The sequence below is a fragment of the Delphinapterus leucas genome, chromosome 7 (genome assembly GCF_059928025.1).
Source record: "Delphinapterus leucas isolate spDelLeu-1000000601 "Yukka" chromosome 7, BTC_Dleu_Yukka2, whole genome shotgun sequence".
NCBI lineage: Eukaryota > Metazoa > Chordata > Mammalia > Artiodactyla > Monodontidae > Delphinapterus > Delphinapterus leucas.
In genome coordinates this window covers 13,956,054-13,980,604 of record NC_143135.1, presented here as the reverse complement: position 1 = coordinate 13,980,604, position 24,551 = coordinate 13,956,054, and the positions used below count along the sequence as shown (strand labels likewise).

The 24,551-nt window shown below is 53.1% G+C and overlaps 1 protein-coding gene and 1 pseudogene across 1 annotated transcript in view; one reads left to right on the top strand and one right to left on the bottom strand.

Moving 5' to 3' along the window:
• Positions 1-3,067: 3,067 nt before the first annotated feature.
• CREB3L1 (cAMP responsive element binding protein 3 like 1) overlaps positions 3,068-24,551 on the top strand; it is a 35,508-nt gene continuing 14,024 nt past the window's right edge. Inside the window, exons 1-2 of the mRNA XM_022592137.3 lie at positions 3,068-3,906; positions 22,605-22,833. Coding sequence (XP_022447845.1) covers positions 3,805-3,906; positions 22,605-22,833 — 331 coding nt within the window. The 5' untranslated portion in view covers positions 3,068-3,804. The remainder of the gene's footprint in view (positions 3,907-22,604; positions 22,834-24,551) is intronic.
• LOC149748695 (uncharacterized) lies at positions 17,755-19,780 on the bottom strand (annotated as a pseudogene).

The following is a 24,551-nucleotide window of genomic DNA, read 5'->3' as shown; positions in this document are numbered from 1 at the left end:
GGAGGTAATATAAGTCAAGTATTTAGTGCCTGGCACAAAGCAAGTTCTCAATAAATGTCAGGTATTTTTATGGTTCCGGGGGGAGTGCGGAAGGAACCACAGGCCAAGGGGATGGAGAAGAGTAAGAGCTTGGGGTCTGAGGCCCACTCCCGCCCTCTTGGCAGGGTGCAACCCCAGGGACTCCACTTCTAGCCCTGTGGGGGTTACAGGGAGAGCAGCCATGAGGCCCATTTTAGGGAGCCACAAGAGAACAAAGGGCCCCCTTCTGTGCCCCGGAAGTCAGCCTAATCTCCAGGATGAATATGTTTTCATTTCTCAGAAGTTCCTGTTAGAGTGTGCCAAAGCGTTTTTTCCTTTACAATCCAGGCAAACAAGGCAGGTTTACTTTGGGCGACCTTCTCACCACCACCCAGAGCCTGCCTGCCAAGTGTAAACACCCAGCCTTGCACCCTCCTGGAGGCTCCAGGATGGAAGCCTGGAAAATTGGAGCTCCAGGCTTCCTAAAGAGGCAGGTCCTTCACCCTACCTCCCCCCATTCCCTGCGCCTCTCTCTCCACCTGACCTTCAGTGTCCGGGACAGGCAGGAAGCTAACCTCTGTCCCTTCTCTCCGGTGCGTCACTGTGTGGGCTGGAGCATCTTTATGCATTATGCTTCACAGCTGGAGCCACTGCTGAGAGCGCCAACCAGATTTTCCTGAGGCCACAACCGGAGGGGCTACGGTCTGTGAGCTTTTCTTGACCTGGAGTATTTCGGGGTGTTTGTAGCACCAATCTGGGCCTCCTTCCCCCGCCCCTTCAGATGTAGAGAAGGGGCCTGAGGCATCTGGGCCTCAAGCTCAGGACTGGCCTGGAGGAAGTAGACCCTCCCTGTTGGGTCAGAACCCAGACTGCAGACCCGGTGAGCTGTCTACTTTCCTCTGCTGGAAAATCTTTAAGAGATATAGATACCGAAGGGATGACTGCTACAGAAGGCTTCAGGTGGGCCCTCTAATCTGAACAGGCACAATTCTTTTCACTACTTGAATAGAATCAGTGAGACCATAGCGAGTGTGTATAGGGCCTTGGGGTTTCACATTCATCCTCTCTCTCCCATGTCACTGCCTGCCCCTCCCAGTCTTTCTCTTGCTTTCTCCTCTACTTGCTGTTCCCTCTATCTGGAATGCTTTTCCCTCCATTTTTGCCCCATAAATGACTCCAGTTCTCAGATCACACATCACCTCTTTAGAGAGGGCTTCCTTACCTACTCAATCATATCACACTATTTTATTTCCTTCATAGTCCTATTACTATTTGAAATTATCTTCGTAACTTTTTTTTTTTTTTGCCCATTCTTTCCTCATTCACTCTAGAACTTAAGTACTTAATCACAACTGTATCCCCAGGGCCTGGTCTAGGGACTGTTCACAGGTGCTCAATAATACTTGTAGAATGTGTGAACAAACCCCCTGCCATCCTTCTCTACTGTACGTGCCAGGCTCCACACTGCCCATTCCTCTCCTCTCCTCTCCCTGTCCCTTCCCTCCAGGATTTCTCTTGGGACCTCCTGCCTCTCAGACTCCACAGGAGGTGCTGGAACCAGAGTGTCTCCCCAGGATTATTTTCAATGGTTTCCTGGGGTGTTCACCTGGGTAAGAATCAGGAAAGAGAGGACACTCTAATCTTATTTATCTAAAACTGTATAATCTTCCCCAATCACTTAAGTGGTGCCTATGTCTCTAATTACAGAGCTGGCTGGGAGGAACACAGGCACAATTTCCAGCCAACCTCAGGCAGAGGGGCACTTTTGTTCCTTCTGGAGACCTGCAGGGACTCCAGCTCGGGAGCCAGGACTCCAGACACCTGCAGTCGCAAGCTCACCCACCATGGACTGACTTGTCTGCCCAGCCAGAGATGGCAACCCCCCACGCCCACAAAGGATCAGCTACATTCTCAGTATCTGACTGCTCCCCAGTTGGCCAGAGGTGACACACTTGGGGAAAACTCCCATGGTCTCAGCACCCTAATTCTACCTGCCACTGTTTAGAGAGTGAACTGATTTCTTTTTGGCCCTGCCTAACTTCTCAGAGTTACATTGCTGGTGAACTGGTCCCCAGAGCACGGGCTGTATTCCCAGCTTCTCAAGAGCAAACTCTCCGGGAGGCCCAGGAGCTAATAGTCATATGACAATGTGGAGGGTCAGAACGTCATTCTCCAGAACTATGTCAACCGTCATTCTCCAGAACTATGTCAACCAGATCAGGAGATGGGGGAAAGCCACATGTCTGCCCGCCCGCCCCAGGCAAACAGCTGCTATCTCAGCCTAGCTGTGTGCCCTTTCCCCACCTTGGCACTGAGAGAGCAATTTGGGTGACATCCCTGGCTTAACTGCGATGACATCTCTGCTTCTTAAAGGCTTTTGGTTCCTGAGCTAATTAAAAGCTCCAGACACTTAATCCTATTAATGACTTCTGGGCAGGAACAGTGTGCCCAGCCCTCGGAGGGAGTGACTTTCTGACCACTTGCATTTGTTCAGGTGCCTGGTGATTGTTTATCAGCCCTTTCAAGAGATTAAGCTGTACTCTGGAGCGGGCCACTTAGGTAATGGATCCAGGGGGCCTGGGAGTGTCCTGTGACCATGGAGCATGCAGCCAACCTACATCTTGGCTCACGCAGAGCCCATGACTACTGTTCTCCAACTTCTTGCTCTTCAGAAACACTAGGGGTACTCGATGATTGATGAGAAGAGGGGTCCTTACCTCATCTCTCCTGTCCCCCCCAGCATTTTCACACACAGGAAAGCTGGATACAGTCCTCGCCCTGAGGGATCTCAGAGTCCAGTGGGTTTATAGACACATGAGCAAACAATGACAATACTGTATTAGACTCACCACATGGAGGTAAGCACACCATGCCCTGTGGGTGTGTAGTGATGGTAACTGCTTCAGCCTGGGGGTCAGGGAAGGCTTCCTGGAGGAGGAGACCTGAAAATCTCCCCCATTGAAAGGAGATTTGTTGAGGGGCCCAAGAGATGGAATTCCCTGACTTTGGATTTGGTTCAGGCCCTAGCACAAGCCTGGAAGAATAGAAATAACTCAGCTCCCTCGTGAGCTTATGGGAGTGTGGTTGGCAAAGCCTTAAGATGCTGAGGTTCAAGGAACACAGTTATTGGCTCTAGGACAATTTTGCTTCAAGCCCCTATCTTTTCAGAGAAAAAAGATTGGCAAGACTAGCTCGCAGCTGTCTCTTTAAAAGAGGAGGGACGATTCCTCAGGCCGCTCCTTCTCCTCATTAATATGAAATTATCGTGAATATTGATGTGGAGGAGTGGCGCCTCAGCCAGCTGGGCTAACCAGCCAAGGGGTTCCCGGTTTCACAGAGAGGAAAAGTGACAGAAGCCGTGTAGAGGGAGACGCAGAGAGAGCGGAGCGCCCGGCAGTCACCCAGTCTCGGGGGAGCGCTCAGCTCCCCCGCCCCCGGCTCCCACCCAGTCCGGGGGGCTCCTCAAGCCCTCAGCCCCACTCCCGGGCTCCCCATGGAAGCCAGCTGTGCCCCCGGAGGAGCGGGAGGAGGAGGAGTCGGCTAAATGCCCGCGGTGCGCCCGGGGCCCCTGAGCCCAGCCAGCTCTGCGCCGCTGCCCTAAGGCCTCCGCGGCCCCCGCGCCCCCTACCCGGGGCCGCGCAGCCTCTGCCCGCCCTCCCCCGGGGCTCTGCCCGGGACCTGCCCCCCGCCCGCTTGCCAGCGCTCGGGCCGGAGCTCTGGGCCGGGCGCGCCGCCGCCCTGGAGTGAGGGAAGCCCAGCCGAAGGGGGTCTCCGGAGCCTGCCGCGATGGACGCCGTCTTGGAGCCCTTCCCGGCCGACAGGCTGTTCCCCGGATCCAGCTTCCTGGACTTGGGGGATCTGAACGAGTCTGATTTCCTCAACAATGCGGTAAGACGAACAGTCTGTGTTTTCCTTCCACCACTCCTTACTCCTCTTCGCGGTGCACCTGGGGCCCCCGAAGGACTGGGCTACACAGCACTGGGCAGAAGTGGGGGAGGGGGCTCGGTGCAGGTCCCCTTGAGAGACACGTGCTTAGAGCTGTGAGATTTGGTGACTAGATCCCTCGACACCTCCCTAGACTCCGAACCTGGAGCCTCTGAGCTTGCGCCCGTGCACGGTCCTCCTGGAGGCTCCGTCCATGGATACATTGGCCTCGTCTAGGGGAAGGGAACGTCGAGGCGTCGGGGCCATCGGATCCACTGATACGACCTCAAGAAACACCAATTCTGCCCCCCCCCAAGTCTTCTAATCGTCCTCCACCCACCCTGGGGTTCCGGGACCAGACTGGGCGCAAATTGGCGGCGCCCTTTCCTGCGCCCCCTTTAAGACCTCGGTGGCTCTGCGTCTGGTTCTCCGCTGGGGGGCGCACAGGGGAGTGTTCGAGGGCCAGAGACCAGACGCCCCTTGGGGGGCCAGAGGCAGACCCGGGTTTTGAGCCAGACCCGGAAATATAGGGGTGCTGCCCTGGCCTCCCCAGGAAGTCAGGCCGGAGACCGCCCAGGGAGGGACCTCAACTGGTCAGCGCAGCACAGGGTGGTCGCTCAGAAGGAGGGAGGTCTTTCTCTAGGTCTGTTTCTCTATCCCTTATGTCTCCCTGACTGTCTCTCTCTCCCTGTGGCTTCGTGACTGGCTCTGTCTCCGGGCTTGTCCTTCTCTTTCTCTTCCCCTCCCTCCCTAAGGAAACGTGGCTTCTTTCTTCTTCCCTCCCTCCCTCTCTCAGGCTCAGCCCTAAAGCCCTGGGGGGCGGGGGGATGGGCTCGGTAATGGGAGAAAATCTTTGGGTTCAGAAGGGCCTGCTGGGTTGAAATGTGGGCTGCTTGGGGGATCTGGGGGGATTCCCCCACCCCATGCAGTGACCTGCCAGTCTCTCCCTCTTCCCTTCCTCCCCCCCCAGCACACACACACACACACACACTCACACACACACACACACACCCAGTGATCATCTCAAGGGTCTCTATTTGCTGGCCTCTAACTCCTGGGACTAAGATAAACCTGGCAGACAAGAGCCAAGTGCACTGAGACTTAAAGGACTGGGCATCTTCGACTTCCACCTAAACTGTTCCAGGCTGCTGGTGGGGAACAAGTCCAGGGACAGAAACCTGAGTCAGGGAGGCATGGGGTGACAGGTCTCCCGGTCCTCCATTAGGCAGTAGATCCAGGTCACCCTGCTCTCTAGGAAGGCCCCTGGTTCCAGTCAGAGAGAGCACACTTCTGCAGACAAGCCGAGGGGAAGAGGGGAGAGGGCTTGAACCAGCAGTGGGGAGACCTGGGTTCTAGTCCTGCCTCTGCTTCTGCCTCTCCCTGTGAGCCTGGGCCATGCAACCAGCTTTCCTCCCTGGTCCTGTTTCCGTGTCTATAAAATGGGAAGAGGTTGGATCATTCTTTCTAAGGATGGTCTGGCACAGATCCTAGGAATGCAGTAGCAGGGATCTGGGGTTCCATACGCCCCTCCTGGAGTTGGTAACAGGTACTGGTCAGAGGGAGGGAATTTGCTGCGGCGTGTACCTTTATGGGCAGAGCCCCCCTGTGAGGTTCCCTCAGCCCTCAGCAGCTCTGAGTTGGACTTTCTTCTGAATGAACTCTGCCGCCTACAGCCTCTTCCTGCTGCTCCATTCAGCCTTGCATCCCCAGCTGCTCATCTGGGCCTTGGTCCAGCACAGGAAAGGAGGCATGATCATGATCAGACAGTGGTATCCAGTACTGGAACTGGGGAGGGAAAGCCCTGCTGGGAAAGCTCCTTATCTCAGGCCTAAGCAAGGCCAGGTGAGGCAGGGGGAGAGGAAAGAATTTCTAAGAGGAAAGAAAACTCCTGGGCTGGGAATCAGGAAATTTGGTTCTAGCTGTGCTTCTGCCACCAGCCAGCTGGGCAGTTCAAACAAGTGACTTTTATTCCTGTGGGCCTTGGATTCCTCATCTGAAAAATGGAGATACAGAAGCTTCCCCATAGTGTTATTATAGAGATTTACTGAGAATATTAAAGATTAATGCAGGACGATGCCTGCCAGGTAAGTTTCCATAGTTAACATGCTCTGGAGACTAGATGGGGTAGTGGTAAAGAATACTCTGGTAGGAGTTGCTTTGTGACCCTGAGCAGGTCACCTTCCTTCTCTGGTGCCTCCATTGTTTAGATGTCTAAGGTCCCTCCCAGCTGGGACCCCATACCAACCCCATCCCCAACTCCCTCTTCATCCTGCATGAGGACAGGAAAGTGTTTCCAGGGTTAAAGATGGAAAGGGGTGAAGTTTGTGTGCTTCTCAGTCTGGAAAATGGAGGGTAGGTTATTCACTATCCTTCTTAAAAATCCAGATAAAAGCCATAAAGTCACGGTGGAAACCGTGTGTGCTCTGTTACTCTGTACAAAAGGCAAAAATCAAAAAGGATGCTTACCCTGAACACAACTGTGTAAGAAATATGCCATCGCTTGGACAGAGACAGGAGAATGAGTTGCATACTTTGCATAAGCCATGTGTGCTTAGAGGTGGCCAGGGGTGCTGTATTTTTCCTTCTGTGAGAATACCTTCATCCTATTGCAATCTTGTCTACGTGATTCTCAGAGACATCCCTCGGAAGGAGCTGCCCTTCCTGCCAGATGAGGGGGCTTCTCCTCCCATCCCCTCCCCACTCTCCCACAGTTCCTGATGTGGCCTCCCTAGAGCCGTCTTCCCTTGGACCCTGTGACCCCTCAGCCCCTGGGCAGGTATGAGAGAGGGCCTGGTGCTCAGAGAACTGGGATAAAGGACCAGAGGGAGAACAGGTCATGTCTCCAGAGAGAGACGCTAGGTCCATCCTCCGGCTCAGGGGAAAGGATGACTCTGGTTTCTTTAGAGGGAAATGGCTTTGGATCCCAGAGAAGCCCCAGCTGGGAGGGTGTGGGGAGGAGGAGAAGGAGGAAGAGGAGTTCTATTGTCTCAGAGGGGCACAGCAGGAAGCTGCAAGGATGTTTGCCCAGCACACTCATTCACCTCCCAGCAGCTGGTGAGGCCAGGTGTGGGAATGACAAGGACCGGGGACCAGCCCAGGGGAAGGGGGCTGGTGAGGGCTAAACCTGATCACTGCTCCCCAGGCCCCCAGCCTGGCTTCTCCTGAGCTAAGTAGGGAAGCAGAGAACCACTACCATTACTATTTCCACCACCCCAGCCTTTGGGGGATTTAGGGAGATTAGAGAAGTATGTGCATTTGGGTGTTCCTATGTCTGTGTGTGGGCCTTTAACAGCCCTTAAAAGGGGAAGGGTGCCAGCGCATGTGCCTGTGTTTCTCTAAATTCTCACCAACAGGAAAAAGGACCCAAGGGCCGAGGCACTCTGGTCTCCAAGTAGAATCCACTACAAAAGAACTAATAGAGAAAAACTAATGGAGGAACCCAAATCTCAGCGCTCCCCTTCAGGAAGGGAGATCGCCCCAGACACCTCCTTCTCCTCTAAAACACTAAGTTTGTTTTGGGCAGCTTTTAATTTTGTTTTTGCTCCTCCCACTAGGATGTGAGCTCCTTGAGGGCAGGCGTTTAACTGTCTTGTTCACTGCTGTATCCCCAGTGCCCAGCACAGTGCTTGGCACAGAGGGGGCTTCAACCAAACGTTGCTGAATGAATCCTTTTTCCCTAACCCTCAGGCCAGGCCCCACATTTTTTAAGGAAGAGGAAAAAGGATGCTCTCTACTCCCAGCCATCAGGGTCCTGCGGCCCACACTGTCTCTGAAATTCAGGAAGGTTTCCAATGAGTTATCATTGCCTTGAGTCATTCCTAACCTTGGCACAGACCCCCACAACCCCTGGTGTAGGATAGTCTACAGCTGACAGATGCACAGCAGATTTGAACTTGTGGCTTAGGCTTCACCCTGAGCACCAGTTGGCTCTAGGGCTTCCATCTTCCCCAGTTTCCCCTTGTCCAGTTTGCTGGGACTCCTGGATCCACACTCACCCAGCTTAAAACTAAGTCTTTTCTAGTCCTGCCGCGGGGCCTTTGCACATGCTATCCCTGACATCTAGAATGCTTTCCAGTTCTCTCCATCTCATCTTACTCAGTTCAAAGGAAGCCTCGTTAGAGAAGCCTCCCCAACCACCTCAAGTGGGACCCCTTATTGTTTTGTTTCAGTCCGTTGTTGTTGTAATTGTTGTTGTTTTGGCCATGCCGCACAGCATGTGGGATCTCAGTTCCCTGACCAGGGATCAAACCCTATGCCCTCTGCAGTGGAAGCACAGAGCCTTAACCACTGGACCGCCAGGGAAGTCCCTGTTTCAGTCCTTTGATTTCTTCGTAGCTCGTATCTCAATTTGCTGTTACTTTATCAGCTTATTATCCACTTCCTCTGTGAGAAAGCAAGTTCCCTAAGAACAGAGGCCATGTCAGTTGTGTTCATTGCCATAAACCTAGCACAGTACCGTGGCACAAAATAGGCGTTTAGTATAGTAAAACTCAACCATAAAACAATAAGCTGAGTCCAAAATTTTCAATCATACAAAATGTGGAGTTATGTTATTATAGGATCAATGAAAAGTGGTATTTTTCAGTTGGTCTGTACTATCAGAAAAAGCACAAAAGTAAAGATTGTGAAACCTTAGTGCATATGCAGCAAACCAAACTGAGGAAGCTCCAGAGGAACACGAGCCCCACAAAGATAAGAGCTTTTCCTACCTTTATTTGAGATGGGTCCCAGACATAGAACAGAAGCCAAGTTTTGGTCACATTGTAGTATACTTTGCTCTATTCCAAGGGTCTACTGTATTTGTAGAGAAAATGACTTCAGACTCCCTTATAGGCAGTCCCTATAAGGGAAGGGGAAACTGTTTTTAAAAAGACAGGCCTGAGGGTTCAAGAAGTGTACTGATAATTCCAGAAGGGGCCCTGGATTCTCAGGTTCTGGCCTAGCCAGCCCTGAGGGTGATGCGGACTGGGTCCCACAAAAATGCTGCCTGTGTCCCCATCTGCTGTGAAGTCCCTCCGGCTTCCCTGGACCAGCTAGGAATTCGCTTGGTTATTTTTCAATACATACATCCGTCCTTTAACAACTGGGAACTAAAGGAGCGCCAGTGTTGGTCACTGTGCAGAATGACCTCCAGCCACTCACAGCCAAATGAGAGAGACAGAGAGGGAAGCAGACAGAGCAGCACCACGGGGCGCCACGATGCAGGAGAGCATGATGGGAGCCCAAAGAGGAGCCTCCAGCCGGGCTGGAGGTCATGGAAGGTTCTCAGAGGAGGTGACCTCCCCACCCTCCCTCTCCAATATCCCCATCCCTATAGGCAAAGGAGTTATTGGAAGGTATTTCAGCAGGGAGGACTGGGGCCGTGTCCCTTTTCCTGAGCCTGTTATATAAGCATCATTGGCCCCTGTGCAGATGAGAAAACTGACACTTACAGAGGAGGGGACATCTAAATGCTGTTCTCGGGACAGGGTCCCATGGAGTCAAGGAAGAGAAATCATCATCTTCTCTCCCGCTCTTGTTCTGGTTTGGACTTTGCCCTCCAGGGCAGGAACGTTTGGGATCTCAGATAGCAGAGGGGCTCCGCCGTCACGCTCACTCACTCCCATCCTTAGGGCACCATGGATGCCTAGAGCTTTAAGGGCAGAGCCAGCACGTTGCCTGGCCTGTCCGAGGAGAGACCGCACATCCCATCCCCTGCCCTCTCCTCATCCTCACTCTAGGATGCCCCTCCCCGGCCCACCTGGGAACTTGGACCTTTGCTCTCTGCAGTTTCCAGGACTCCCCAGGAGGGCCTGTTTATGTCTGGCCTGGCCACTGTGCCAGGACAGGGGAGGACGAAGGCCAGCCCCGCTTTGTGTCTTCCCTTCCCCATACGATGCGCCTCCTGCAAGTCCTGGTACCAAAGCCCTCTCAGAGCATCCCTCTGTGGGACCTGGCTTGCTCTTGAACCTCCCTCAAGAAACCAGCTCCAGATGCTGGAGAACAGGCTGTTCTTCTGGAAGTCTCAGCGCTCCAGGGGGCAGGATGGAGGAAGAAGATTTGGGTGGAGTTAAGTCAAGGCCATGAGCATTGCTCTGGCTGGAACACGAAGTAACCCGCTTCAGCAGGCAGAGCAAATGGTAGAACTGGGGAGCAGGACTGGGCAGAAGGTAGGCATGAGGATGTCTGGTTCTGGGGAAGCTGGGAGGGGCAAGAAACAGCCCAGAACTCTGACCATCAGAGAAAATAGATCAAGGGTGATTTCCTTGGAATGTCAAAATCCTGATCCTTATGAACTGGACATACCACATCATGAGCGAGGCCAACTTGACAGCTGGAGGAATATTGGGCTTCTCTGCTGCCGGGCTGAAGGTGCCTCTTCTCCCAACTCTCCCGGGACAGAGCGCTCACTGCGGCTTCCTTGGCCCTTGGCCCAGGAGCCATTTCACCCATCACAGAGAGGCTGACACATCTGGGCTGGGCTGTGTGGTCTGACAGAACAGCTGGACAGCAGCAGCTGTCCCCCTCTTCTTCTTCCAAAAGAATAACAAAAATGAAAGCAGCAGTGGAGTAAGGCAGGCTCTTCAGGCCCTCACGGAGAGCCAGGAGGCAGTTTGAAAGCAGCAATTGAGGGGACTTGCTGTGGAGGCAGACAGGCCCAAGCCTTTTCCCATGTGTTCCCTGCTGCCTAGAATGTTCTCACCTCTCCTCACACCTCATCTCCCTAACTCTCTGTGTGACCTTAGGCAAATCACTTCCCCTTGGTTTCCTCATTGCTAAACTAGACTGAGAGTTCTTTGAGGGCAGGGAGTGTCAGGCAATTGTTTTTATCTATTCACTAGTTATAGCTATAGTGACTGGGTGCTCAGGAAATGTTTATTTATTGAATAGATGGAAGGAAGGAGTGAGAAGCGGTGATGGATGGATGAACGAGTGGGTGGATGGGTAATGGGAGAAAGGACACTCCCACACTTCAGCTTTGATGGTACTTTTCTTTTTTTAGGTGGATTTTATTTATCAAGTAGTGAATCTTAACCTAAATCCTACATCTACCTTTCACTCTATCATGATGGCCTTTTCTTTTTTCTTTTTTTTATTGGAGTACAGTTGATTTACAATGTTGTGCTAGTTTCAGGTGTACAACAAAGTGAATCAGTTATATATATATATATATATATATATATATCTCCATTCTTTTTCAGATTCTTTTCCCATATAGGTTATTACAGAATATTGAGTAGAGTTCCCTGTGCTATACAGCATGTCCTTATTAGTTATCTGTTTTATATATAGTAGTGTGTATATGTTAATCCCAATCTCCTAGTTATGGTGGCCTTTTCTATTATGAAATATATCATGCACATAAGAGAATATATATAATGCATGTATATGAATTACAAAGTGTAATAAAATGGATACCTGGGTACTCACTACCCAGCTAAAGAAATCGACCCAGCTCTCAATATCCTGGGCTCTCAAAGTTGCATGAGCTTGGGGAAAAGTTGAGCTGTAGACTCTAAATCCATTCCACTCTGGGCAGATTCTGAACAGAAATTCTCCTGAGACCTGGTGTCTATTCCCAGACACCACCTGACCAGACCGCAAGTCCACAGGTCAGAAGGCAGATACCCCGACAAGCGCTGGGGAGCCAAGCCATACCTGAGGTGGCGTGGGGTGACCATTAGTGGTTGGTTTTAGCCCTGCCCAGACCTGGGAGCAAATTCTGGCTCTCACCATTTGTCATCTGTGTGAGCTTGGACAGGTGCCTTAACCTCTCTGAGCTTATTTTCCTCATCCATTAAGTAAGGATGACTGTAGCACACAGGGTTCTTACAAGGACTCAGTTAGACAACTCTTGCAAAGAGCCTAGCACAGTGCATGGCACACGGCAAGCCCTCTATAAACAGTAGTTGTTGCTGCTGTTTTCATTCTGATTGTTGCTGTCCCTGCCCAAAAGGACGGTCCTCAGCATTGGACTGCCCTTGGAGGAATGTCCCATCTTCATGCCTTTGTTGACCCCTAACCATAGGGATTTTGTTTGCCTACCTGTTGGACCTCTCTGGAGCTGAAAGGCTATTTTCTTTGGGTAAAGGCAAAAGACCCCAGGCCTCTTCTCAGGGCTATGTCTTTCTGGGCATCAGGAGAGGGATGGCCAGGGATGAGCAAATCTGGGGCCCCATGTGAGGACCCAGTGCCTGGAATGGGGGCCCATATTTTGTATCTGGCCCTAGGTGCTGGGATGGGACAGCAGGAAATCGATCATTATTCCTTCAACATCCAGTGTTGTCATGTGTGCTTAAGAGCACAAGCTCTGCAATCAGAGCTTGGGTTCAAATCCTGGCTCAGCCACTTGCTAACTGAATAAAATGGGTAAGCTACTTAACTTCTCTGTGCCTCAGTTTCCTTAACCATTCAATGGCAGTACTAATAGTACCTACCTGATCTTCTGAAACTTAAATCAGGTACTGCATGGAAGGAACTAGAACAGTGCCTGGCATATAAATATTAGCTATTATTGTTATTAGGTATACTGTATGCCAGTCCCTGTGTGAAGCCCTGCAGATGGTTCAAGGATGAAATCCATCCTATATCCTACCCTCAAGGTGGTTAAAGTTTAGAAGGAGAGATGGGTCCCATTGTAGATAATCAGAGTTCAAGGCATGATATTAACCAGTGGCCGATGAATGCTACAGTGGTATAAGATGGAGAGGACTCCTCCAGCTGGGTGATCAAGGAAGCCTTCCTGGCGGAAGCAGCACTGAGTTGGGCCTTAAAGGCTGATAGGAGTTAGAATGAGGAGATAAAAGGCAAAGGCCTTCCAGGCACAGGGAATGGTACCAGCAAAGGCCCTGCAGCCATGGAGCTTACAGCAGGTTTAAGGAACTGGGAGCAGTCATCCAATGAGGCTGGAGGGAAAGGAAAGATGAGGGGTTCCAACTATAGTGGAAAGTTGAGATCAATTTGTGACAAAACTTGAATGCTGTGCTTAGGAGCTGAGAGTTTTTTCAGCAGGCAGAAGGGAGCCAGTGATAGTTCTCAATGATAGTTCTGAGCTGGACAGGGCAGTGGTCCCTGCTCCCCTGAACCGTGTCAGTGCTAGGAGGTCTAGAGTCCATTAGGGCGTCCCAGCTGTCAGCCTGTCTGGATGATCAGGGCCTCTCCCCCAAGACAGCATTGTGGGCTCCTCTCTGTGCCCAGAGCAGGCCGAGGCAGCAACTGACCCCAGGTCCCTTCTCTCCTCTGATTTCTACCCCCTGCCCTGATGTCACTCTCACACTGGCCAGGAGCACCAGTTCCCTTCTGGCTCTCTCATCCCCAGCACTTGGGGCCAGGCTGGCCTGGGGAGGCCCAAGGCAACTCCACCCTTGCGGAGACACAAGCTGTCCCTCTTTGGGGCTGAGAGCTCCAGTCTGAGCCATGTCGTGCCTCCTGGCCCAACCCCAAGACCCTAATGGGGTTCCCTCACCCTCTCAGGACCCTCCACTATCAGGCAAAGCACGTCCCCATTGATCCCAGCGGCCTAGAAGGATCTGAGCCCTCCTTCTGAGCCCAGCCCAGCTTGGCACCTCCTCTCCTTGGCCCTCCCACCCATCAACTGGGACAAGATACCCAAAGCCCCTTTCATCATCCTCCCGGAGAAGAGGCCCAACCCTGCCCTCTACCACCCCAAAGCCTTCACCCCTTTCTCTCCCAGGGCTGCAAACCAGTTCCACATTTGCGATCTGGCAGGCACTGTCTGCTCCGAACTTTCCCCTCCCAGTTAGCTCAGGCTTCCATCTCCCCGCCCCCGCCCCCTTCACAGTCAGACCAGGGGGTCTGCAGAAGGGGAAGGGCTCTTGCCTCTGGTGACCCCTTCAGAGGTCTGAGAGGCAGCTGGACTGTGGCAAGGAACCAGAGGGACAGTGGACACGAGGCTCTCCCAGGGAGAGATGAAAGAGGAAGGGTAGGAGGCGGGGCAGAGGCAGAACTTGAGCAAGCATATGAGGGGATGAGGGCTTGGGGGTGGTGAGGGAAGGAGTGAGGTGGTTCCCAGCTCAGCACATTCCTGAGACATCTGGACGTGCTGGAAGGGCCCCAGCTGGCCTGCATGGCTGTGGCTCCAGCTTCTCTGCTCCGTGATGTCAGGACCCAGCATTTCCCCCTCCTCTCATAGTCCCGCTGGCCTGGGGTCCACCTTGGGGCTGAGGTGGACCCTCAGCCTGGGGTCTCCTCCCTGGACCTCTCACCCCCAGTAAGCAAGAAGCCCCTAGGGCAGTGGAGGAAATGCCTGAGTCAGAGGAGGGCCCGGGCCTGATGCAGGAGGCAGCCATGGAAGACCCAGGGGTTTGCCCATGCGACTGACTCAAGGCGATTCCTCCTTTGGGCTGGTGCCTGCCCCCTCCCTTCTCCTTGGAAGGGAGATGGAGACAGAGGAAAGACTCTGGGAATGGCTGCTTACCTTGAGCTGTGTGATCCTGGGCAAGTCCATTCCTTCCCTTGGCTCTCAGTTTTCCTCTCTGTAATAATAATGATAATAATAATAATAATAGCTACATTTGAAAAGAGCCTTCTATGTGTCTTGCATTGTACAGAGCACTTTACAAATGTTGTCTCATTTAACCCTCACAGCAACTTCACAGGTGGCGTAGATATAAGTACCCCTATTTCATAGCTGAGACAGAGGCTCAGAAAGGTTAAGTAACTTGCCCAAGGCTACACAGTAGGCCGCAGAGCCAGGATTAGAACTGGATCTGTCTGCCTCTCTTGCTTATAACCATTGAACTACATTGCTTCTACAAGTAAATGGGGATGGACCTAATGATGCCAGAATTCCTTTCAGCTCTAAAATTGTAATGATTTCTTTTGGCTATCGTGGGGCTCTTCAAGAAGGGCAGGGGCAGGCATTAGTCACACACTGGGTGGGGGAAGGAGGGCAGAGTCAGATGGCTTTGAAGCATCAGATCGGTCAGGAATCTTTGGAGGTCCCCTCCTTGGAGCCCCAGGGATGTCCAAACCCCAGGGACTGGAGTCACAGCCTGATCCCCAGCCGAGCCCAGGGGTCCCACACCTTCCCTGAAGGAAGGGAGTAAATAAGGAGAGAGAATGCAGCTTCTTCCAAAAATAAAACCTGAGGACAACTCAGACAGGCCCGGGACCGCTGAGGAAGCCAGAGGCCGAATGCTGAGTGCACAGAGGAGAGGGAAGAGGCCAAGGGAATTCCAGCCAGAGCCTGGCGGCAGGCTCCAGCCCAAGAGGGCCTTCCAGCTGGCCAGGGGCCGGAAGAGCAGCTCGGCCGGTTGGCCACTGGGCTCCGTTTATCCTCTGGGACCTGGCCTAACCCTGGGGACAGCTCCTCCAGAGCTGAGTTGGGGGCTGTGGTCCCCAGGTACCTGGTCTGGCTGGGGCTTAAGAGCAAAAAGGCCTTGGGAAAGAACAACCCAGAGAATGGGTGCAACGGGCCCCACCAGGGAGGAGCCGAGGGAAGGCGTCCAGGCGCATGGAAACTGCCTGGGGCAGAAGCAGGCTGGCAGCAGAGCGGAACTCAGGGCAGTCACTCCTGGAGGCTCAGCTGCAGAAGGAAAGGCCTCAGTCCATTTGCTCACTGGCACATTCCTTCATTCGCCCACTCAGTCACTCAGTCACTCAGCAAAGAGCTGAGCACCTACCATGTGCTGGGACCAGTGCTAGGCTTTGGAGACACAGATGAGAATTGGACACAGCGAGACACAGAGGTGACATGGCTGGATCATTTCAAGCTATACTAAGGAAGTTGGAAACTAGCCTAAGGACAGCGGAAGTCATTAGTGGATAGTGAGCAGGGGAGTCACATGGTCATATTTATGTTAGAAGATCCCAAGGTGGAGAATGTTCTGGAGACAGATCAGAGTTCAAGCCTTGCACCTACCTTCATAAATGGGTGGTCACACCACTAGTCAGGAAGCCCTCTGGGAGCAGGAACTGGGCTTTGTTCATCTCTGTATCCACAGGGTTGGGCACACAGTAGGTCCTCAGTAAACACTGAACAAATGCACGAGTGATGAATAAGTGGATGGGACTAGATGCCCTTATTCTCCACAGGCCCCCAGCGCCAGCCCTGGTACTTAGTCTCCAGTGTCCTGAGCTGTCCCACAGGGATCCTCCGGCTGCTGCCTAGGGACCAACATCTCCAGCAGCCAGACCCTGGGCTGCTGTGCCCTCAGTGGTGCCAGTCACAGCTAATCCCAGCCCTGGGCGGCGGCACTAGCGGCCATCGCTTCCTTCTGCCCAGACAGTACCTGGCACCCACCCCAAGGCTGCGCCACAGCACATGGGCCGCCCGGTCAGAAGATGCCAGGGGCTGGCTGGGAACTTGTAGGCCAGCTCTTCACTTTCCTGAGGGACCTGTGGTCTGGCCAGGGAAGGGCTACCACAGTGTCAGGAGGGGGAACTGGAGAGCCAGACTAACAGGGCTGGGGGCTGCAGAGACCGTGGACCCTGCTCTGCACAGCGGCAGCCTGTGGTGGGCACCAGCCTGCCCTTTCCTCTCCCACTTCTTTTCTCCAGCGCACAGGCACGGGAAAGCTCAGTCCCCATGGTACCTCTTCCTCCAGTCCCAGCCCTCACCGTCCCAGCCCCAGGCAAGCCCGGGACTCCCAACGCTCCCTCGCTGGGGGTCACATGACTCAGGCATGTGGCTTGGCACAGTCAGCATTCAGCGCTGTGGTGTTGTGAGATGTTGTGTGTGTTTGTGTGAGAGTGTGCATGCCCACGTCTGTGACCGTGACTGTCTCGGGTAACTGCACGTATGTGTGTGTATGTGCGCACATGGGAGTCTGTGTCTGTCTGATCACATCTGAGGAGTGTTTCCTTGTTGGGTCTGTGTCAGTGCCTGCCAGTGTCAGCCTATGTGAGCCCAGAGAGTGTGTATGTGCATTAGTATCTGTGCCAGGCTGTATAGGGAACAGTCTGAATGTGTCTAAATGTGGGGATCTTATGTTGTGTGGTGTCAGGAAGATGGTGTTTCCCTGTGTAAGAAAGAACCTCACAGCCCACGTCTGTGTAGCATGTGCACATATGCGCGCGCGCGCGCGCACACACACACACACACACACACACACACAGAGGGAAGCATTTCTGCTTATTTGGACTTGGGCTCTGTGGTGAAGAGTGCGGTAGGGGGAAAATATGAAACCTCAGCAGCCGCCTTCCCCGGGCCTGTGGGGATGGGGGTGAGAGTAAGGCTGGAGGCTGGAACAATGTGCTTCCCTTCACCCCTGTGCCCTGCCAGGAAGGCTCAGGGAGGGGCTGGCTCCAGGGATGAGGAAAACTGGCTCTGTCCCTTCACAGTCCCCAGAGATGCCAGAGCAGAGGAAAAGAGGCCACTTTCTGACGACTAGTCCACTTCACCCTATGCCTGCCACCCCTGCCTCAGTAGGAACACAGACTATGTTGGGGAATGGATGGGGAAACAGGCCTAGAGAGGAGACACCACTTGCCCCTGCCCAGGTCTCACAGCACAGATGGATCTTGAACGGGGGCCTCCTGAGTCTGAGTCTAGGGCCTTTTTTCCTTCATAGGACAGCCTTCCAGTCTAGCTCTGGGAAGATGCCTGGATCTCCCCCTATCCCCAAATGACTGGATGGTGATGCTTCAGGACTAGGAGGACCACTGGGTACCCAGGGGCCCGCCTCCCTTCCCCAAGCCCCTCCCTGCTCTCTCTCGACCCTACCCCCCACCCCTCACCGCCACACACAGGGCACAACAGTGACTCAGGCTGGTTGCCCTTCAGCTAGAAATGGGGGCAATTTTCTAGTGACCACGAGGCAAGTAACCGTCCCGGAATGTATGGGTCAGTGGAGGAGGTGGAGGGGGGGGCTAACCTGAGGGGGAGGGGAAGGGGAAATGTGAGAGGACTCTCCTCCCATCGCTCCCCAGAGCTCACTCTCTCGGAAGGAATGTCCGGGCTCGGCATTCCCCCCACTCCTTATCCCACAGCTCAGCCTGGACCCACTCCGGCCTCCTCCCTCCTTCCCCCAAACACAGACTGAATCAGCCTGGACCGGGGGAGGGGGAGGGGCCCGGGATGGGGGTGCAGGCGCCGAGGGGTAGGGACCAGAGAGAAGGGGGCGCTCTCAGGCTGCGGCAGGTGGGGGAGCCTCTTTCCCACACACACCCTCAGGTGACAGCCGCGCCCCCAGAGCTTTTCCTTCTCTCTGCATCGACCCCCAGGGAGGAATTAGGGGAGGGAACTGAGAGGAGCCTCAGACGGCGCTATTACCGCCCTGGAGTGTCCCACCTCCCCCTACCTGGGACAGAGACTCCCGTTGCCCCATCAGTGCGCCCAAGGTAGGATTATTCGAGGAGGGAAGGAAGTCGCTGAGCTGGAAGAGCCGCGAAGGAATTTAAGAATTGGGGCCTGGCCTCCCCTCTGTCTTCACTTCCTCGGGCTCCCGGTGCAGGGTCGAGGCCACGCAGCTGATAAGGGTCTTAGGGCACCACAGAACTGCCAGACGCACCTGAAAGCTCAAAGGGGCCATTTCTGCCTCTGCCTCAGGTGCAGAAAGGGACACAAGACAAACACACTCTAACCTTGCGCAGCTCGCGCCTTCGGCGGAGGCCGCGAGCCCTCCCCGGCGCGAGCAGTGCCCTCCTCCCTCCCCCTCCCCGCGGCTCCAGCGGCGGGTGTCTCGCAGCCTCCTCCCATTGGCCACGACCTCTGCAGATCCGACCAATGAGCATGCTGGGTTCCGGCGCGGGGCGGACCCCCGCGCGCAGGCGTTAACCTCTCTTGGGCACGCGGGGCCGACTGGACACTCTCCTTTAAACTTAAAGGGTCGGCGACTGAGACCCGGCTCCGGGAGGAGATGCTGCGGAGGGGGAGGGGTGCGCGGGGCTGAGAGCCCGAGAGCTCGGGACCTGTCCTCCAAGAGAGGGGAGACGGCGCCGGCTGCGCGTGGCAGCCGGGAAGGAGCTTACATTGGCAAGACTGTTGGAAAAAGTCTTCAACAAGGAGGGAAACAAATCATAATATTTCCTTCTCTGGCTTCCCACCCCAGTTGCTTGGAAAGGCACCCCCGGTAGGACGCTCACCCCCAGTAGAACCCCATCCCCCTCAGAACGTTGACTCGCTGCCCGAATCGTTTTCCATCAGGTAGTCTGAAACCTGAACTTTTTGTGTGTGAACTGGAGAAAGAGCTGGGTGTGGTTTTGGGGGCGTGGGAGAAGGGACAAGGGGCCTTGCTCAAGCTGAGGAGGCCTGAGATCTCCAGAGGGGGCTTTCCAGGGCTGGGGGGAGGGTGGGTACAGAGGAAGAAGAGAGGACACGAAGGAGAAGTTGCTCCACATTCCTTTGCGGATAACCTCTCCCTCAGCATCACCAATTCACTGTGTGACCCTGGTAGGTCCCTCTCTGGACTTGTTTCCTAATTAGCAAGTGGGGAGAGGGGGCGTGGACCATGGGCTTTCTCAGGCCCCTTCTGCCTCTAAATTGATGGTATCAACCAGCCATAACTGGGCTGCTCTGAGAGGCCAGACACCAGATAGAAATAGGGCTCAAAGCTCTCTAAAGGGAGGCCCTCTGGCATGCTCGCATGAGCAGGAGGTGGGCCTGGGGATGATGGGACATCCCACCGTTGCCCCCAGAGGTCCACCCAGCACACAGGGAAGCCCTGAGCAAGGAGGACTGGGTTCTCTGAGTGTCCCCCACCCCCAATCCGCCTGCCCCTTGGCCGCCCTCCCCTTCCACTTGGCTCCCACCCTCTGGAAGCTCTGTCCTGCTGGGCCTTTGCTGCTGTCTCCAGCAGGTGGGGTGGGACTGCTCACAAAGCAGGGACCAACTGATCTCCCTCAGCAGGTGCCTGCGGGCACCCCAAAAGGGGTCTCTGAGGAGGACCTGGCTCATCTGCCTGGAATCCTTTAGGGACCCCGGCCCAGACTGGAGGAAGCTTCTCTCCTCCCCCAGGCCCGGGGAAAGGGCTTGGCAAACGCTTATCGCCTGAGAAGCAGCTGCTACAGAAATACCTTAGCAGCTGACTCACTAGGCTCTTCACAACCCCCTCCCGCTGGGCCTCACACCAGGCCTTTCAGAGACCCTGAGAGAGAGAGAGACAGAGGGGGAGAGAGGGCGCCCCCAGGTGGGTTGACCCAGACTGTGCTGAGGGTGTAGCTAGCACAGTCCAGACTGTGGCTGGCTAGGTGGCTGGGGGGCATTGCACACTGTAAATGGCCTTTGGCTGAGATCACAGTCTTGGAGTCTTGTTCAGCCTCTGACTTCCTGGTACTGCCTCACCCCAGGCACTGATGGGACGAATGACATACTGATGGCGTTGCCCTCTGGGGTACAAGGCGCTGTCCCTCCACCAATAGCTGTTGAGTGTCCATCCTGGGCCAGGGGATGGGACCCAGCAGGTAAATAAGTCCAGACCCTACTACCTCAGGGAGTTCATAGTCTGACAGGCAGGCAATTCCCGATGAGGGGAACGTCTGCTGCCATTGGAGGAGGACTGGGGTGTGACTGTGGTTGTGGATGCTTCCCTGCTTTCCTTGGCTCCCTGAGCCTCGGTTTCCCTACCTGTCAAATATAGATATGCAACTTCCTTGTCTCCTTGGGTAATTGTAAGGATTAGATAAGACAATGTGTATGAAAGCACTTCAGAAAGTTAAAACCACAAGAAAAGTGTAGGATAGGGATGGTAAGTTCTGACAAGCTGGGGAGAGGAGAGAGTACTTAAGACGATGGGTTTCTGAACTCATTTTATCATGGATTCTCTGATCCATGCTTTGTTTGGGGGAAGGACCAAGCCACCTCCCTGCATTGGCTCCAGGCTCCGTTCACCTCAGGCCCAGAGTTAGGCTTTTGATAATAACAATGGCTAACAGTTGTTGAGCACTCACTGCGTTCCAGGCCCTGTTCTCAGTGTTACATGTGTTTGCTGTACAGATATATACGTATGTTATTTGTATACATGTGTTATATGTATTTCCTCATTTTATCCTCATAATCCTAGGAGGGTAGCATTAAGCACCTAACAAATATTTGATCCTCATTACAACACTGTGAGGTAGGAACTATTATTTCCCCCTTACAGATGAGGAAACTGAGACCCAGAGAAGTGAAGTAAACTTAGCAAGGAGTGAGCTAGGAGTCAAAAGCAAGCTTATCTGCAGAGCTTGGGCTCATCCCCTGCCCCCCACACACAGATGCTCATGTGGCTCTGAATCTTATTCTCAGACAGAGGGCTTTTCTGCTCATCCCTTCCAGACTAGGACAGGCTCCAAGTATTCCAGGCCAGAAAGCCAACAACTCCGGACTCCAGAAGTCAGTCCTTACCCACTCTCCAGGTGGGACCCCAGGGCCAGAAGCAAAGCCCCAGCAAATTCATTCAGTCAGTAAAAAATGAATGAACAGGGAGCTCCCCTGGCGGTTCAGTGGTTAAGACTCTGTGCTTCCACTGCAGGGGGCTCAGGTTCAATCCCTGGTCAGGGAACTAAGATCCCACATGCTGTGTGGCGCGGCCAGAAAAAAAAAAGAACGAACAACATTTCCTTACATATTTATAATTCTTTAGAGAGAAAAAACAAACACCTCCTATGTGCCAGCCACTGGATGCTTTACTAATAAGAGGTTTGTTGAGTAGCTACTATGTACCAGGGACTATTCTAAGTGCTTGACATGCATTAGCTTGTTTAATCTTCACAATAACCCTAGCAGATAGGAACTATTATCATCCCCACTGTACAAAGGAGGAAATGAAACATAGAGATATTAATCAACTTTCCCAGGATCGTGGAGACCAATATTTTTCAGACTATTTTGTTTCTAAGAAATATATTTGACATCCTTCCCAAGAACACACACACACACACACACACACACACACACACATACAAAACTGAGATTAAAAAAATCTACCAAGTATTTAACTTCCCTATGTGCACTCTGATATTTTTCTACTCTATTTTGTTCTGTTTTCTTAAATTCTGGTCGTGACCTACTAAATTGATTTCACAACCCATTAATGAGTCACCACCCACAGTTTGAACGGCACTGAGTCATAGCTAGGAGCATCAGGGCCAGGATTCAAATCCAAATGATATGGCTCTGGAGCCTAATCTCTTGGTATAAAGAATGGCTGGGAAAAGGGAGACACTGGAGGCATGTGGACAAATGGGGACTGTACTAATGAGGGGGGCAGCGTCCTCAATAATCTCACCACCTTGCATTCCAGCAAAAGAGACTACAAAAGTCACTGATATTGCCTTTGGAATGCAAACTTGCTGGCATAGATACACTTATTCTTTAGTACTTAGTCCTCCCATGAAGGAAGTAGGGTGGACTGAGAAACAGACTTGGGCAATCTAAGTGATTTGACCAAGGTCACAGAGCCAGCACTAAAGCCCTGTGCCCTATCACCTGGATTCTTTCACACCATCCAGGACTCACCCTTGAGGATACTGACGGAGAGGCTAGAGACGGTGGTGGAGGTGGTGGTGGCAGTAATGTGATGATGGGGTGACAGGAGTGATAGAAATGATAATAGTTGGTATGATGACGTGGGCTGGGGAGAAGTTGGTGTTGGTGGTGGTGGTATTAATGATGGAGGGAAGAGTAATGGGGAGGTTGTGGGGACAGTGGTGGTGGCAGGGCTGGTGGCACCACCAGAGCAGCATCTGCGCCCCCTTTCCAGGGTGAGCTGACTCCCTCCTCTCCCCTCCCCCTTTGCTAGCACTTCCCTGAGCACCTGGACCACTTTGCAGAGAACATGGAGGACTTCTCCAACGACCTGTTCAGCAGTTTCTTTGATGACCCCGTGCTGGACGAGAAGAGCCCTCTACTGGACATGGAACTGGACTCCCCCACACCGGGCATCCAGGCCGAGCACAGCTACTCCCTGAGCGGTGACTCGGCACCTCAGAGCCCCATTGTGCCCATCAAGATGGAGGATACCACCCAAGGTAAGAAGGGGTGGCAGGGCCCAGGGTACCAGACCCGAGGAGGGACACCAGACCCAGAGGGGGCACACCAGACCCAGAGGAAGGACACCAGACCCGAGGGGGCTCCCACAAAAGCCTCTCAGAGGAGCCCCCCCGCCTTTTTGTTCTTCCGCAAGTCAGACCCAGAAGGGCATTTCTCAAGAGGGTCTTTGGCTGACTTAGGTCAGTGATGTGCAAAGGGTGGGTCCCAGACCAGGGGCAACACCTGGGAACTTGTTAGAAATGCAGATTATCAGGTCCCACCCAGACCTGCTGGATCAGAAACCCTGTGGGGAGGATCCAGCCTTCCAGGTGATTCTGATGCATGCTTAGGTCTGGGAACCAGCCTTAGATGGAACAGCTGGGGGGGAGGGGAGGATTAAACAATAAATGTGGACAAGTCACCAAGACTCTAGAACCTTACCACCTCACAACCTTACCACCTGTGATGTCCTCTGAGATGTTACCTGGGCGAAACACCTGCACCCTATTTTTTTTCGCCACATCACACGGATCTCAGGATCTCAGTTCCCCGACCAGGGATCGAACCCGGGCCCCGGCAGTGAAAGCCCGGAATCCTAACCACTAGGCCACCAGGGAACTCCCCTGCACCCTGCTTTTATTGCCAAAGGTAGGGTTCTCTAAAGCTCTCCTCTCCCCCACCTCCCTCCCTTTTAAGCAAAGGGCCCTTTAAGTTTTTCCTCTCAGGTGATCAACATTTGAGAACTCCAGACTGTGCCCCACCTAGAAATGGTCTCTTTGGGCATTTCCTCACATGGCTCCATCATATTTGGACATATGTCTTAGCCTTGATAAGCCTCAGTTTCTTCATCTACAAATGGGAATAACAATAAACATTTCTATAGCACTCTCCAGTTCACAAAGTACCTTCGTGTTATTATCTCATTTGTCTCTCACAACTCACAGGTGAGGTCAGAATCACTTTTATCATACTCCCCATTTGTCTGATAAGGAAAATGAGACTTCGGGAAAGCTGAGTTATTTAGGTTACGCACACAGTAAATGCAGAGCAGGGACTTGGGAGCAAGCAGGCCCCCTGATTCTAAACCTCACACCCATGCCACCCACCACACTTGCCGGCATTAAGGGGCGCTAAAGGGTACTGGCTTTGGTGTGCATCCCGGCGCCTCAACCGGCTGCTGTGTGATCTTTAACAAGTTGCTTAACCTCTCTGGACCTCGGTTTCCTCAATTACAAAATGAAGATACTAGGTATCTTGAGAATTCTGGCCAGGATTAAAAATATGTATATGAAAAGTACCCAGCTCAGTCAGTGCCCAGCACATTTCATATATGTGTGTGTGTGTGTGTGTGTGTGTGTGTGTGTGTATGTGTGTATATGTGTATATATATATATATATATATATATATATACATAATTAGTGACTATTTCCTTATGTGTATAAAAGTCCTATTAAAACTATCGTGTCTAGAACCATGAACAGGGCTCTTATTCCTCTTTCCCTTTGGAGAACAATGGTCTTGAGTGAGTATTTTAATCTTCTCAACTATTAAATGGGCAGAAGAGCAGTGCCCGCCGCCAGGGTTGGTGGGAGGAATACACAAATTCATATGCAGCAAGAGCTTAGAATTAGACTCAGTGCAAGAAGTGTGAGCTGCTTCTGAGGGTCTTTGAGATTCCCCAGGGGCAGAGACGGGACTTTGTACCCAGCCCCCATC